Source organism: Nestor notabilis, unplaced genomic scaffold (genome assembly GCF_000696875.1).
Source record: "Nestor notabilis isolate BGI_N333 unplaced genomic scaffold, ASM69687v1 scaffold1435, whole genome shotgun sequence".
Classification (NCBI taxonomy): Eukaryota; Metazoa; Chordata; class Aves; order Psittaciformes; family Psittacidae; genus Nestor; species Nestor notabilis.
Window position 1 is genome coordinate 1 of NW_009927664.1, and position 15,720 is coordinate 15,720.

At 42.8% G+C, this 15,720-nt stretch overlaps 1 protein-coding gene across 1 annotated transcript in view; it reads right to left on the reverse strand.

Annotated features, from left to right (window-relative positions):
* Window positions 1-198: 198 nt before the first annotated feature.
* LOC104405414 (latrophilin-3-like) overlaps window positions 199-15,720 on the reverse strand; it is a gene marked incomplete at its 5' end in the record, with an annotated part of 262,781 nt that continues 247,259 nt past the window's right edge. The window contains 3 exon segments of the mRNA XM_010014137.1: window positions 199-422; window positions 425-997; window positions 6,357-6,485. Of these exon segments, the coding sequence (XP_010012439.1) occupies window positions 199-422; window positions 425-997; window positions 6,357-6,485 (926 nt within the window).

Here is a 15,720-nt window from a genome sequence, read left to right on the forward strand (position 1 = left end):
GAGGGGGGCAGCAGTTACTGTCCTCTCCGGGCCGGCCTAAAAATTCCAGTAAAAAAAGTCCAAGAGTTTCCTTTTGAACAGCATGAAGATTTAGGAGTACACACAAATATTACCACTGTTTGAATTAACTCAGAACAGTAAACCGAGCGTTACGGAGGGGCTTTTTGTTGTCTCTTTGCTTAATTTTTGCTGAATCTTCTATAGACTAGTGACCAAGTGAGCAGGTCCTTTTGCATTGCCGTCCGGGGGGGTTCCCTCTTTGTTTGGCGGGACTATAAAACCATCGCTGCTGCCTCGACCTAGCTGGTAGTAAGTGTGTAGCTGATGGACGTGGTTCCTGGAGCCGAGGTTGGGCATACTTTTGTAGTAAACATCGTCAGCGTCGCAGCCACTGCTTTTGGCTGGGGGGGGGTCGGTCTGGCGGTGCCACTTGCCGTCATGGGCATGCCGGCCAGCGCTGGCATACTGGTGTAGAGAGAATCCCTGTTGGGTGATTGGAGGTCATCTGTGTGCTCGTTGGTCAGCAAGGGGAAAAAGCTCTCACTGTTATCTTGCGGGATGCACCGCCGGCTGTAGAGGTGGGGCTGGTGGTTATCTGCAGAGTACACCCGGGGGGGCAGCAGCGGGGCATCTGACTCCTCATGGATGAGCTCCAGGCCCAGGCTCTCCTCGTGGGTGAAGGAGGTGGCGTCGTCCAGCACGATGGCGTCGTCCTCGCTCCCGCCTCCCACGCTGTTGACGAGTTTGTTCATCAGGTTGCGGCTCTGCTCGCTGGAGCGCTCATGGTTGTTCAGGTAGGAAGGGATGTAGTTGGAGGTGAGTTCCTTCAGGATCTTTTTCTCGAGGGCGTTCTCGGTGTGGTTGTACCCACGGTCAAGGATTTGCACGCAGTTGCTGAGGTACTCGCCGCTGGCGATGCTGTAGCTGTTGCTGTGATTACCATTCAGTGGTAGAGTATCCGTGACACTTGTATCCCTGGCATTGTTCAGAAGCCCCTCTGAAAAACATTACACAAGAGAGGGTGACTTGTACAAACAGGACACTCACGCGGGATGTGCACACTCAAACCCCCTTCCTAGGCTGCCATGGCTGCTGGGGCTCAAGTCGTGGCCAAAATAGCAGGGCACAGCTCCAGCTAACCGGCTTAAGGTCTTCCCACCGAAAAAATGGAAAGACTGTCAAGTATGTGACTTGGTGTGGCAATGGCCAGCAGGAAGGAATCACCTGTCCTGGCCAGTACCTCCTATGGCTCTTGTACTTTGCTCTGTGTATTCCTGAGGGAGCTGAGGAATAGGTGACCCTGGACTGGTCCAAAGCACCCTTGCTGGGCAGGCTGCCAGGGGAAAGGCGTAAGGCCTGAATGGTGGGATTTGGAGATAAGCAAGGTGGTGGCACAAAGTGCTTACTGGACCAGGCTTTTTTGGAACAAGACTAAATGCCCTACCTCTCATTTAACAAGGGCATGGCCAAAATTACTTTTCCACACTGGCTGGGTGGGGATTTTCTAATACAATCTATGTTGGAGGCAGCTGCTGGGGTCATGCAAAAAACTTTTAAAATAGCTGTCATTTGACTTGCAAAGCAGGCGGGTCAGTGGAAGGTACAGCAGCTACCATCACTGCCACAGTACAGTGGGCTTGGGGGAACCTGCGAGGAGTAACAGGATCTTGGGATGCCCTCCAACTAAATGCCTATTACATGTCCATAGGTGTCTCAACACTGTCAACATAAGGCTGTAGCTTGGCTCTTTCCCAGCACGCCATATGACGTGGTGGGGAAGCACTCTGAGAGCAATGCAGCATGAGTGGGCAAGGGAGAAGAAAATCAGGCTCAGCAGTTAAGCCACCATGCTTTCGTTTTGGGGATTACTGGCCTCTTTGGAAGGAGTACAGGCATGGAGATTCATGAAATAACATATCGACCTTTCAGGTAAGGGCTTTGGGCATTGTCAAAAAATGGCAAGGAACTCCCAGCAAGCTGTGATGGATTAGAGGAGCCATCAGCTGACAATTTCAGATGAACGGTCGCTCATACCATGCTTGGTACATGGCATGTGTACCTTCTGAAAATACAGGATTCGGTCTATATCTGCGATGGATTAGTTGCTGCATGTCAAGGGCTGGAAAGCACTACTGCAAGCTTTCTTCTTGCTTTTGAGTGAAATGCCCTGAATGTGTCTGTCATCTTTTAGGTTTCTGAAGCTTAGAGGGTGCTGCCATATCCTGAGTTTCCCAACAAATGAGGGAGCTATGCCAAAAAATCAACTAGCCATCACAGACATAGAGCAAAGCTGCTGATTTTCACGGTGGAAACTCTCCAACTGTGTCACGATGCTTGAAGAGAAATGAAAAGTGTTCACTTGGGGGGAAACTGTAGGTGGTAGGTGATGGGTGATGGGTACAATAGCATCTGTCTGATGGTCATGTTGGGTAACATATGCATTGAGGTGCTGAGTGCTGTGCTTCTGCTGCCAATGCATAGATCTGGGGATTGGTGGAGAAATAAAATGGAGGCATCGCAGGTAAGAACAGAATGGGGTCTGCAATGAAACACGCCATATAAAAATGCCATGACCTTGCAAATAAAAATGTGAAGTGTAAAAAAAATCATACACACAATTATATGAGAAACTACACTGGGTAAACTATACCACAAAAATGAGAAATAAACAAAGAAAGCATAATCTAATCTCATCTCTCTATATATATGTACACATACATATATATACACACATACAGACACACACATACACGTATATATACATATGTATATTCATATTCTTTTGATTTCAAAACTGTGAGATGAATTTCCTTTATTGACTACATCATCTATATGTGATGCAATAAAAGTGATCTAAAAAAAATTACATTTGATATGCAATGTTTAGCTTTACTCCCATACTTGTCTCTCTGTAGGGCTCTAAACGACAGCATGAAGAAAAGGAAAGAAAAAACAACAAGTAAGCTTACAGCGACAGTAGGAGAAACATGAGTAAAAAGCAAATTGATGATGTGCAGAAAAAAGAGTTAACAGAAATAATTTCCACTGCCCAGAATACATGAATTTGTTACATGGTTTATTTCAGGTAAAAAAATATTGACATTTTAGACAGAAAAGTTATTTTACGCGCAATATTCAATAGACTACATTTTTATTAAAAAAATTATCACATTTAAAACGTTTTCCAATGCCATTATAAAACATTCATTGTGCAACACAAATCAAGAAATAATGCCTGGAAATTTAACAAAAGTCTAAAGCTGGTAATGGTCATGCTTGAAAACACAGGCACTGTCAACATCACTTCCAAAGTCTTAAAATGAATGGCTTTACTTACTGTTAGTTATAATAAACCCTGGAATTTGAAAACTAAATCTGTTTCCTTGCTAAAAATGTTTTGCCGTCCATCCTTTGCAACAGTGCTTTGTAAGAGTAAGACTTTGCTCATCACAGGGCTGCTGGCATTTTACAGACTTTGGTAAATCTGTTCTTTTTTTAATTGAACACATGGCAAACTATATAGACTTTGCAAAAAAGAAAAAAAAAGAAAGTAAGAGGAACAATAGTTTGAATAATGGCATTGCTAAATGAAGCTATTGAGAAGAAAGGGTTAAAACATGAAGAGCCAGAGATGAAGATGAAGAGCCAGTGAAAACTCAGCTTCCCACTTTGCAATGATCTGTGGCATGCTGGGGTTTATCCAGAGCTCTCTAATGGGATTGATGCCTTCTCTTAAAATTAAATCTCATGAAAGCAGTTAGGCCGTTTCAAGAAACTCCTGTGTTTGAGAGACCAAGCCAGTGGACATCCATCAGCTGACAACAGCAGTGAGTGTTTGGCATGTTCTGCAGAGTGCCAGACTCCTCACCTCCAACCTCTACACTGTGTCCCATCAAGGAATCCCTTTTGACAGTGGAAAATGGGACTTTGGCCTTTTAGGGTCTGATTCCCTGCATCTTTCCAACGTTTATTTTTAGGGCTCCTGCCCCACAGGCAGCTTCAGCTTGAGCAGAAGGTATTTTAAAGCATGTAATTGGGAAGGGGGGAAAGGAAGGGCTGGATCAGATCAGGCCCCAGACTTCTTATAGTGTCCTGTCTTTCTTAGTGGCCAGCACCAGAACTAGTAGATGAAGGTGCAAAAAAAATCATAGCCTTAGTGATGTGGAATGAGTTAGTTGGATGACGTTAGCTAGCAATACCCTCACCTCACGCTGATCCCAGCCAAGGCACACCCAAAGATGGTGACAGCATCTACTTTTACAATGCACTATCATTGCTTTAGCATGACTGTTGGTGCAGCATCCTTAAAACCCAAAGAACTTCCATGAGGCCATTAGGGCCTGGTTGGTTTTGCTAACCTTAATTTCTGCTTCAGGATTTCCTCTATTCAGAGTTTGTAATTGCCCAGACACATTAACCAGTTTGTAAAGCAGTAACTATACCAGTTCTGTGGTAACTAATTAGCTTGCAGCCTCCTGAAAAGAACGGGTTGCATTCTGCTCCCTCTGAAGTCAATAGAAAAGCTCCAGATGATCAGTCAATGGGATCAGTACTGGTCCCACTTTTTTTCTTCATCTCCTAGGGATGAAGCCTAGGTAGGTTTCTTGGTTATCCATCTGGCTGTGTTTCACTGAAAACACACTTGCAAAACAATTACACTATTTTTGTGGAATAAAATGCTGCTAACTCAGGTAACTGTATCAGAATCTAGCTTTAAAAATTAGAAGAACACATAAAATCTTTTTGTCTTATTTCCACCCAAATCACTTGGTTTCGGTTGAGGAACCCAGACCTAAAAATCAGGACTTCTCTTAAGCCTAAATTCTGACCCAGCATTACCTGTCACCACCTGATTTGAAAGTCCCACAAACCTCAATGTTATCATGCAAGAAACTATACAGAACATCAAAGCTCATTTCAACATTTGCAGTACACTGGAGTTCTTAAAATTCAGAGCGCTTCATGCTTAACATTTTTTAAAAGTTTTTTTTAAAGTATTCTTGGAAGCAAATTTATTGCACGAAGTTACCAAAGTTTAGGAAATTAATGAACAGTAAAAAGGTCAAACACATGTGCTTTCCTCGTTCTCTGAATGAAAATACCCAGGTGATACAGTTCAATATCTATTTCTGCTGTAAACAATATGCCACCATATAGTACAAAGGGCATTATCCTGCTTGTGTTGTAACCATCATTATTTTCCCTTCCTTGGAGATCCTTACGGGAAAGGGATGCCTTCACTGGGAGCAGACAGCCGACAGAGTACTAACATACTTGCGCTTGAACGCAGTGTTACTCTGCAATGATTCTGCCACCTTGCAAGTAAGCCCCCAAAAATTTTAAATAATCCCATGGAAGTGGCAGAGCAAGATGGAGCCACCAAGAGACAGGAGCTGGCAGAGCTCCATGCTCCCCAGCTCCTCCTCGGGTCCTGCTTAACTGCATCTGCCTCTCCCTCAAAGAAGCATTAGGACATCAACTTACAAACAGTGTCCCTTGCCACAGCCTGAGCAGAGACAAACATGTAGGTGACAAGAAACTGATTTCTACAGCAAAAACCTTCATTAGCTACAACTGACTCTGTCTATTTTTGATTGCTAAAAGGAGGATGTGCAAGAGCTTCGAGTTTTCCTACGCCTCTTCCTATTATTTTTTTTTTCTTTCTTTCTAGTAGCCCATATAAAATGTATTAATGCAAACGGCAAAACATTTCTTACAATATCTAAGCTCTGCTCTTTGGAGGTGACCTATGTTTCTCGCTTCAGCTGTCATTTTTCTTAAAGATCAAGGGCAGTTTTGCTTTATTTTACATTTAATTTTTTTCCTGCTCAAGCCAGTGTGCCGCTGACCACATTTCTTTATGCCATTTCAAATGAGAGCAGCTTTGGTGGCAAAGGCCATTTTAGCTTCACTTACCTTCAAAGGTGTTCCTGTTTCTGAAATGAATGGTTTAACAGGGAAATGCGCTGACAATAAAGAGTGGCATGGATATGTCCAACAAAATACACACACAAGACCAAAACAATACAAAAGAGAGGAGATCGAGGGAAAAAAAAAAAAAAGCAAAATCAAAACCACTATGAATTCTTTGAGTAGAACTGACGAGGGTCTCTCAAAGTGAATTTGATCGCTCATGGAAAAAAAGCCTCCAAAAGACAGAAAGATGCATTGAAATGAAAGGAAGGGGAGGGGATCTTTTTTTTGTGCCCAGTTCCAAAAAAAAAAAAACCAAAGTGTGTGTGCATGGGAAAAAAAAAAAAAAAGGGAAGGAAAAAAAAAAAAGAAAGAAATGGGCCAAAATAAGCCACAGAAAATGGAATTCTCACTAGAAAAATTAGAGAGAAACTCCAGCACACCTTGTGCGTTGTACATGCTGACAGAAGGGTTGTTATAGACCGCCGTTTCCCCGAGCAATGTATTATAAGGGTTGTTAGTGCCATGAGGACGAAGCAGAGCATTGGTTATAAGATGATTAGCCATGGCTCCTGGAGCAGCCCAATAGAAAGACAGAGAAAAAAAAAAACAAAACAAAACAACAAAAAAGGTCAATCAGGCAAATGTGGTATTAAAAAAAAGGGAAAAAGAACATTCAGAATGACAACAGTTGAAATAGTCCTGATTACAAGCAGCCAGCTAATTAGACTTGGAAAACTGTATGCCACTAAAGCAGAACAGATGTTACTGACAATGCACAAATCCAAACCAATGCAAAAGAAAATGTATTAGAAAGCAGATAAGCTACATTTATGGTGGTTCCTTAGTCGCTTGGAGTGTAAGCAAGGCTATGCTCACATGCTTGCTACAAAGAAAGAAAGATGGCAGCCTACACGATGTGGGGGCAAAAACTCTCTGCAAAGTGCCAGATGAATGAAAAAAAAAAAAAATGACTAACAGAAACCAGCACATTCGACTCCCACTGCGGGCTAGCATATATTATACTGGTCCTTTGCAACACATCTACAGTCAAAAAGCAGAATTCAAAGAAACGATGGAGAATGCAGCCCCTCCAAAGGCTCTCGGCACTTATCAGAGGGCAGCTTTTTTTCATGTTTAAGAAGGCAAGTTTCACTTCAGCTACTGCTCAGGTACCACCACCAAGCAGATCCACAAACGCTCAAATCCACCCTTGAAGAGAGGAGCTCTATCAGGCATTTTGAACAGGAGCGAGAACTGCCACGCACATTTCAAGACTCTCCATTTCCCTGTAAAAACCCTGTTTCCCCACTCCTCGACCTCTTGCTGTCATTTCCAAGCACTCAGACAGCAGTTGTCCTCCTGCTTCAGTTTATCCCTTGGAACTGAAGACTTTGGACTTGTGCTTTTCAGGATCATCACAGCTTGGCAGGTGGCTACCAAGACCTACCTTGATTCTTATTGCAGGCATCAACCCATGAAGGAAAGCCTTCCCCCCACCTTTTAGATGACCCATTAAGCCCATGCTCCCCATCTCCTCTGAGATCCAAAGAGACAACCAAATCAAAAACTTGTCCCCAAGGCCATTCCCACTACCACTGGCAGAGAGCAGCAATACTCAAGGGTACACCATGGCTTTTACCTTCAGGGCTAAATTGTTAAGACAAAAACTTCCCACCAGGAAAGTAAGCCTTTGGCAGGCAACTAGAGATAGCCAGGACAGGGCTGTCAGAGGGCTCATGATACCTGGCTGTCACCAACATCTGATATCCTCAGCCCAAACAAAGGACCAAAAAAGCCAATCCCCATATCCAGCAATCCTAGCAGAGATGCCTTCATCAGCGGCTGGAGCACAGAGACCCTATTTACCTTTTTTAGGGGTAGAGGTGGCCCTGTGGCATGTCGGAGTCAGTCTATGAGAGGCATGTGGGGGTCTGGGTACAATCTCTTCTCTGCAAGTCACTACCTGATTTTTCTTTCTTTCTTTTTCTTTCTTTCTTCTATTTCTTTTTGAATGCAGTTGCTGAGGATATATAAGCCCCAAGGGTCTCTGGCAGGTACAAATCCCCTTAGCGGCAAGCTCTCTCTGAAAGCTCACACCTACTAATTATTTTAAAAAACTAAACAAAAGCTGGCCAAACCTAAGGCTACATGTGCCTCCTGTGGTGCTTGAATGTTGGCCTGGTTCCACTTCCTGGGATGGTGTTTCTCCATGTCTGTGCAGGTAGAGGAGATGGCAGACTGCTCTCCTGCCTCTCCCTCATCCTCCCCCAGCCTTTCTCAGCCCCAGGCGTACGGCCTTAGTGGATCACTTAATCAGTCTTTTGAGCACAGGACAAAGTAGAAGGCAGCTGTATGGGGGCTGCATGCCAGGGAGGCTCCTTGACACATGCAGCTGGGAAAAAAAGACTTGTTTTCTCTCACCTGATATTTTTGTTTATGCTGATGGAAAGCAAGATGAGCTGCTGTGTTTGGAAATAAGGAAACAAAGCTGTCTCCTGTAAGAAAACATTATATGAATGCTTAACTAGGCAACCTTGAATTTAACTAATAAGTAAACGAGTCAATTCTTTTTTCTGGTAATCTCACATACATCTGTGATGAGGGACTGTAGGAACTGCTTCTTTTTTTTCACTAGTTACACCAGCATGAGAACTAAGTCCATTAAAATTGTTTCTGCTTTCACTCCACTTTTAATCAAGCCAGGATATAAAAGATTCAAAAAGGGACTCACTTTTATTCAGGTAACAGGAATGGCCAGAGTTAATGCCAGCCATAAATTCAGAAGTGATATAATCTTCCCATTTGAGATTTAACCCAATTTTTGACTAAGTCCCTATGAGATTTAATATGGAGAATATACTGCCTCATTGTCTTGAATGCTTTAGCTTGAGGCATCTTTAAATGGCAACTGCCAGAAAGAGCATCTCTCTTGATATATCCTTGGTCTGATCTTGTCTAGTGATCCCTAGCAGGCAGGCACAAGCTGATCCTACCACAGCTGGGCAGGTCGAGCTGTTCTGCATAGGGAATGCTTTCACAGCAAGACAAGAGAGGAGAAGGGACCGATCTGTGTCATCACTCATCACTTAATGCTTTGCTTGCCTATGTTCACCAGGGTGGTGGGCTCTGAAGCAAGCTAACTTTTCACAAACCTGGCTTTTTCTGGCTGTTAGAAACTAAACTGTTTCTGGCAACTTTTATTACAGATATATGACCCTGACTATAAACTTGGTAAAAAGTTGAAGATACAGAGTAAGTAATTTTTGATTTCTCAGGTGTGTAAAAGAGGAGGTTTGGTACAACAAAAACAGACACTCATTCTTGTATGCAGCTACTAAGCAAAACCACTGCATCTTCTGCCGCCTTCTCCCTGGATTGCTGAGGGTGTTAGGATTTTTTAATTTACTTATCAAAATACCACTTTTGATGGCAGTGCTGAGTAATCCTCCTGATGCAAATCCAAACCAAACCCACAGCTAACACTTTCAGCTATCTTTCAGTACTTTCACAAACCAAACAAGGCCCTAAGCGCTCTGAAGCCCATTCCCATCATGCAGGCTGTCCATGGCAAACTTCACGCTCTCTTCAGGTCACAATAAATATAACCTTTGGCATCTTAAAAACAAAATTATGTGTACCTTGTATTCATTAATATGGGCCCTTGTTTCTCCCTAACTGCTTTGGAACTGCAACTTTCCCAGCCTCAAAGGATGCTGAGAGAGAAGGACTGCATTCAGGCTCCAAAGAGCCTACAGTTAAAGCTTTAGATAAAATAGTAATACACCAAACGAATCCCCATTATTGGGTTTCTCCTTCCCAGGAGGGAGAAAGAACACCAGCCATCCATTTAAGAATTATTCTGCCTTTTTCATAACATTTTATCATTGCTATAGCAACCAACAGGACTATTAGGATGAGTGGATTAGGTCTGCAGACGAGGCACAAGCAGAAGGAGCAGGTAGACTACCAAACTATGACCCTGTTTGCATGAAATGGCATTGGTAATAAACAGCTAACAAAAACCCAATAAAGCAAGCATGGGATCAAAGCAGCATGCTTTCCCAAAATACCACAAGAGAAAGCAAAGAGGCTTATTTTGCAGCCCCACATGTGGGTGTGCAGTAAAGGCCGGGTGCTGCTTGGGGTTCTGGAGACTCAAAAAGCAGAAAGAGCAGCACTGCAGGTGCCCATCAACTACCCTGAATCTCCTCCCCAGCAGAGTGCTCTCGGAATGTGACCCTTGGCAGCTGTCTGGCTCAGTGTTGATGATGTGCCCATTATGCTCAGCAAGCAGTAGTTGTTCATCATTTGTTTTTATTTATTCACTTATGGCTGGATCCTTTGCTCTCAGCATCCATGGTGAGACACAGACTTCTCCCAGCAAATCCCACAGCCCTGTGGCATCATTGATTCCCTGCATTTCAGCAGTAACACTCCCAACACAAATCCCTCCTTTTCCATCTCCTGAAGCGCCTGAGCCCAGCACACAGCCACCACTCTTTATTTGCTTTAGTTAGGGTGACTGCCTTCAATTCAGCTGTGTTGAAACACCTTCAGTTCTGCTAGTTGAAGATACCCTACTGACAGCAAATGAACTCCATTTCTACATCCCTATCACACTGTGTACTTGCTGGACCATGAATTTGAGGCTGGAAAAAAAAAATGGGGTTTCAAACCCATAGGTTCACCTGGGCATTGTGAACATTCACCTTGTTCAGTGTGAGGCGATAATTACAACCAGCAAACATTTAAGAGCAGAACTCACAGTTCTAAAAAAATATTCCCTACAACCACACCAGTATAACTACAGTCCCAAGTCTCCCTGTTTCCACTGATAATTAACCAAAGATTAAAGTTCACTGTAAAACACAGCTACCAGGACAGCACTGATACCCAAAATGACATTCAAATTCAGGTTTCTGGCAATGCCAGTGCTCAGTTCAAAGTTTCCTGATGCTGGATTTCCCAAGTGAAGGACTTACAGACTGTGATAATGAGGAGAAAGGAACAACACTTTAACAGAAGGCAAGTATTAGCTGGGTAACGTGCAGATGCTCCTGTCCCTGTCCTCAGATGCTCGGGGATCCTCGTGATCCAGTTACCAAAGATGCCCTTTCTTACAGGGTTTAAAAGGCTATGAGAAGCACAGTCTGTGCTTCCTCAGGATGCACAGGATCTCAGGGGGAGATCTGGAGGGTTGCACTTTTGACTTGCAAACTGAGAAAATCGGACAGGGAAACCAGCTAGGACAAACAAAACAACCTCCCTCCCCCCCCCCATTTTTTACCATTATTTAACCACACAGAGAAGATTCAAATAACTACAGTTAGCTGCTTTGTGTGCCTATGAAAGTAGGCATGATTTTAATAACAGTATGCAACCAAATGGTACCTTTTTCATCTCTAAGACAGGAATTGATGTGCTTGATGCAGGACAACACTGAATGTAGAAATATTTTTTTGGAAGAGTTTGCTGTTATGACTCTGAGGGAAAACTGCACCTTGTTAAACAAAAGTGTGATTTATCCACTCACTGAAAGCAAAGGATAAAAATGATGATGACAAGCACATGCTGCCAGACCCTGGACTACATCATTCAGGAAAAAAAATCAATTAATTTTTTGTGGGCAGGTGGCTGACAAAGCCACACAAAGGCATTTAGGTTAACTTGAATCATCTGCATGGTCTACCGAACGGGGGAGGAAATGGATCCAACTGCTCCTCCAGACTTCCCAAAAAATGATGTCATTTAGTGTGGCTCTACCAAGCTGAAATGGCTTTAGCAGCACTGCTTTAGCTGGCATCATCTGTCCACGTAGGTAGTAAGATCCTCGTGTATCTTCTTTGGCTTTGGGTCTTTGCAATTTCATGCCAAAATCAGCTCTATCCTTGCTACATGCATTTTAGCAGGGTGGAAACTCACTGAGGATGGGAAGATTTGCCCTACCACCCAGCAGATGTGCCAGACGTGCAGTCTTGTTGAGAAAGGAGACCAAACTGGTTAACAAATTATGTTGGATGGACTAGTGAATCAGCTGAGTGTTTCAAAAATGTCCATACAAAAATCAGTATTTTCCAAATGAAATGTTTTCATTTTTTGTTCCAAAAGAGTGGTATGTATGAAAGCTGACTTTGACTTTTCCATATGATGTCATCTTTTCACTAGAGTAGAAATAAACAGCTTAGAAAAAGCACATCTGAGTTGCAACGAAATGGTTCATTGCCTCTGACCCAGCAGTCCCAAAATGTATGTTTTTTGGCTTTTTTTTTGTTTGCTTTCAGAAGAAACAAACAATACCAAAGGACGTACTGCTGTGGTTTTGGTCAATCTTTATCTATCTTCTCCCCATCTTGCCAACCGTGCAGCTCCCTTCCCACAGGAATAGGGCACAGTGCTGTACTCCTGCCTGCTCTTTGTTCCAAAGCAACCACCTCACTTGCTGTTAACAGACACCATAAATCAAGTCCCTCAGCTTCTCACACTTTATGTACTTGAATTCAGACCTCCCTGCAGAGACGAGCAACAACCAGAGAGAACACAGAGCACTCTCTAAAGGTACTGTGATGCCTATCAAGGAGTACAGTTTAGCTCAGACACCGATGGTATGGTTAGCGATGAATCCTTTCCTAAGTGTCCATTAAAAAAAACCCTCACAACATATGCTGCCTTACTCTAACTGTAACAAATAATTTATCTGAACTCAAATGTTACTGGAGTAGCCTCTCTGCCCCAATTTCAGTTTGCAAATTCTGTCTGGTTCTGTGTATCACTTAGCATTAACTTACTTATTCCACTTTACTCCCAGGGAAAGAAAATACATTCAAAGTAGGTTTGTAGGAGTCAAAACTCTAGTGCTCTTTGTGATTTTCCTTACCAGCATTCAGCAGTGTCCTTTTCTGTGTTACAAGGAAGAGTTTTCAAGTATTTAAAGAATTCTGGTATTCTATGTGTTCATTCGTAATTTACTTCAACAATGAATGCAATTATGAAAAGTGAAATCACACATATTTGCTGAAGGACAACAGGTATTTTCAGATCTTTTCCTAGTTCCCTCCAACAAATGCTCTGACGTTTAGACTTATCGAGCTGTGTTCTTATAATAGCCAATAGGATTCAGTTAATAAACTTCAATAAACCTCCCTATTAAATTTCTCTCAAATAGGTTTGTTGTCACTTGCAGCATCTAATCTATTCATTGAGAAGCTATTAATACTGACTGCAGTGAAATGGAGTTTCAGCAAATGAGGTTGTTAAGCTCTGGGCTATCTTCTGCCAAATGAAACATCCCATGCATTTATGCAGAGATAGGGGAGAGAAAGGATTTCTTTGCGCCCCTTTTTTCCTTCCTTTCTTCTGCAATGATTTCAGATGACAAACCTCTCTGGATTACAATCTAAAAATTATGTTCAAAGCACACAGCTAGTCTACATCAATTTATAAATATTTGCCTACTCACTGATTCTTTCTCAACTGCCTGGAGCAGAAACATTGTCCCAGGATGGGATGTTTCTTTTTACCACCACTACCCCTTTCCAAGGGTTTATACCTTATTGTACCTTGGCTATACAAACATGCATTATCCCTAATTTTTCCTGCTTATGCTTATTTCTCATTAGATCTTTCGCCCAAGACATGTGGAGAGCCCTGCCTATGGTAGAAATCAGACCATACTTACAGGAATCTATATAAGCAACCATGCTTTCTTTCTTCCTGCTTCACAGTCATCATATTACAATTGCTCTGCAGCAATACTCTGCTGGATCTAATACTCCCCAAAGCCTGCTCTGATTTCAGAAATTGCCTTGCCCTTACTTTTCTTCTTTAAATCTGATCCACCTAATGACTGAACTTCCAATTATATGGCTGTCAATCCTAAAATCAAAGGCAGTTCATAATACCTCCCAAAGGAAGAATGTCACGTCACTCACTGAGATCACTGCAACAAATCTCAGCTAACTCAGTTCCAGGCTGCAGAGAGGCAAAATAAACTAGAAGACAATTGACAATGGGATTCATTTTGCACGTAGGCAGAAATAGGAGCTAAATTCCCTAAGTTTTGATCCTCAGTGCATAAAATTGTAATTTTCCTGGCATCAAATGTATGGCTGATTAAAAAAAAAAAATACAAAGAAAAAAGAAAAGGCTGCCGAGTTTCCCTTACAAACAGAAAATACTCTGCTGTCATCTACCTGAGATTTCTCTCTACCTCATATGTGATTATCAGGATGGGTCACTTTGAGGCCAGATGCTGACATTTAGCCACACCAACAGTTGCTTAAGATGGTTGCAGACATTTATGGCTTGCAAACAGCAATCCCTCCCAGCTGATTCGGTGCAACTGCATGTGGACTATTCCCTCCAAATATGCTCTCCATCTGGGCAAGTGACCCCAGGCAGGGGTATCCATAGGGTCAGGGGACGAGGATATGTGTAGTCTGCAAGGGTTACAAGAAGGAACAAAAGAAGCAAAAGGGCATGGTGGATGAAATCAAAGAGCTTCATCAGGAAAATGCCAGTGGTGGTGAGATGGCAAGTTAAAGAAACAACCTCCTACACTTGGTAAAGTGGAAATTTTAAAGTTCTGATATAAATTGTCCACACTACTTCTTTTGCAGGCTCTCCCTGGTGATGTGAGCACTGCTACAAGCATCTATGGTGCCAGGACAGCAAGCATTCTTGAACACCAATCTCCCTGGGGAAAAGCAGAAGCCATGGCACTCAAGAAACTGACTGAGATGCTAGAAAACAGCCCACAGTCTAGCTCTGGATTAGCACACAGATGCTGCCAGGGACTCCTGCCCTGCTTCACAACCATCGATGTCCACCAAACATCTAGGAGGCCCTTACACACCTCTAAAAACCATTATCCCCCTATCAAGAGGCAGCCTGGACTGAAAAGGAATAGAAACCAAACTTCTAAACGTACTCGAGAGGCACAAGGAAATTGTCATTGCTCTTGCTGTTTGTGACTAAACCAGAGGCCTCCAGGCTCCAGGACTGAATCTTTTGAAACAAAGACTAAATTTACCAGGACTGAGAGCATTGCTACCCACTGGAAAAGGAGATGCTCGAAGCAGGGATTGCTACATTTTTCAGATTCATGCAGCACCTTGCTCCTGCTGATTCAGCAATGGTAGCAAGGACAGTGTTATGCACCAACACCTCTCAGCATTCATCAAAAAGGATAGGTTCTGGGGAAAAGTGCTGTGTCTTAGATTTAGATCTTAGATTTAAAGCAAGGATGATGAAGAAATGAGATTTGCACATTGGCAGATGATGGTCTCTGAATGTCCACAGGTTGCTGCCCCTACAAGGGCCACCTGGGCTCAACTTTGAAAAGTCCTCTGCATTTATTGTCCAAAAACCCCTTTTTCTGAAAATGGGACACAAAGCATTTAAAGAATCTCCAGGAGGAGCTCAGATTTAAACAGATACACCGCATCTGCAGTTGCACAGTAATGGTACCCACAAGAGCAAAGTGTCTGAAGGAGACAGACAACTGCAGGCACCTTGGAGTCTGCTGCATTAAACCTATGCAGTACCAAACCCAGTACCACAGCAGGAACAAGAATATAAGGGAAAAAAAAAAAAAAAAAAAGATCTGGCAAACTTGAAAACATGTTTAAAAATGTCAGTGGTCATCACTAACTCTGTCTGCCAGCTTGCGCATTCACATGGCCACAACTTGTGAAGTTAAAATGAAAAAACCCTCACACCATAAAACCACCTCTGAAAGACATGACACAAAAACTGACTGACATCAGAGAAACTGGCGCACTGTTTGCTGCCAACTATAAAACTAAA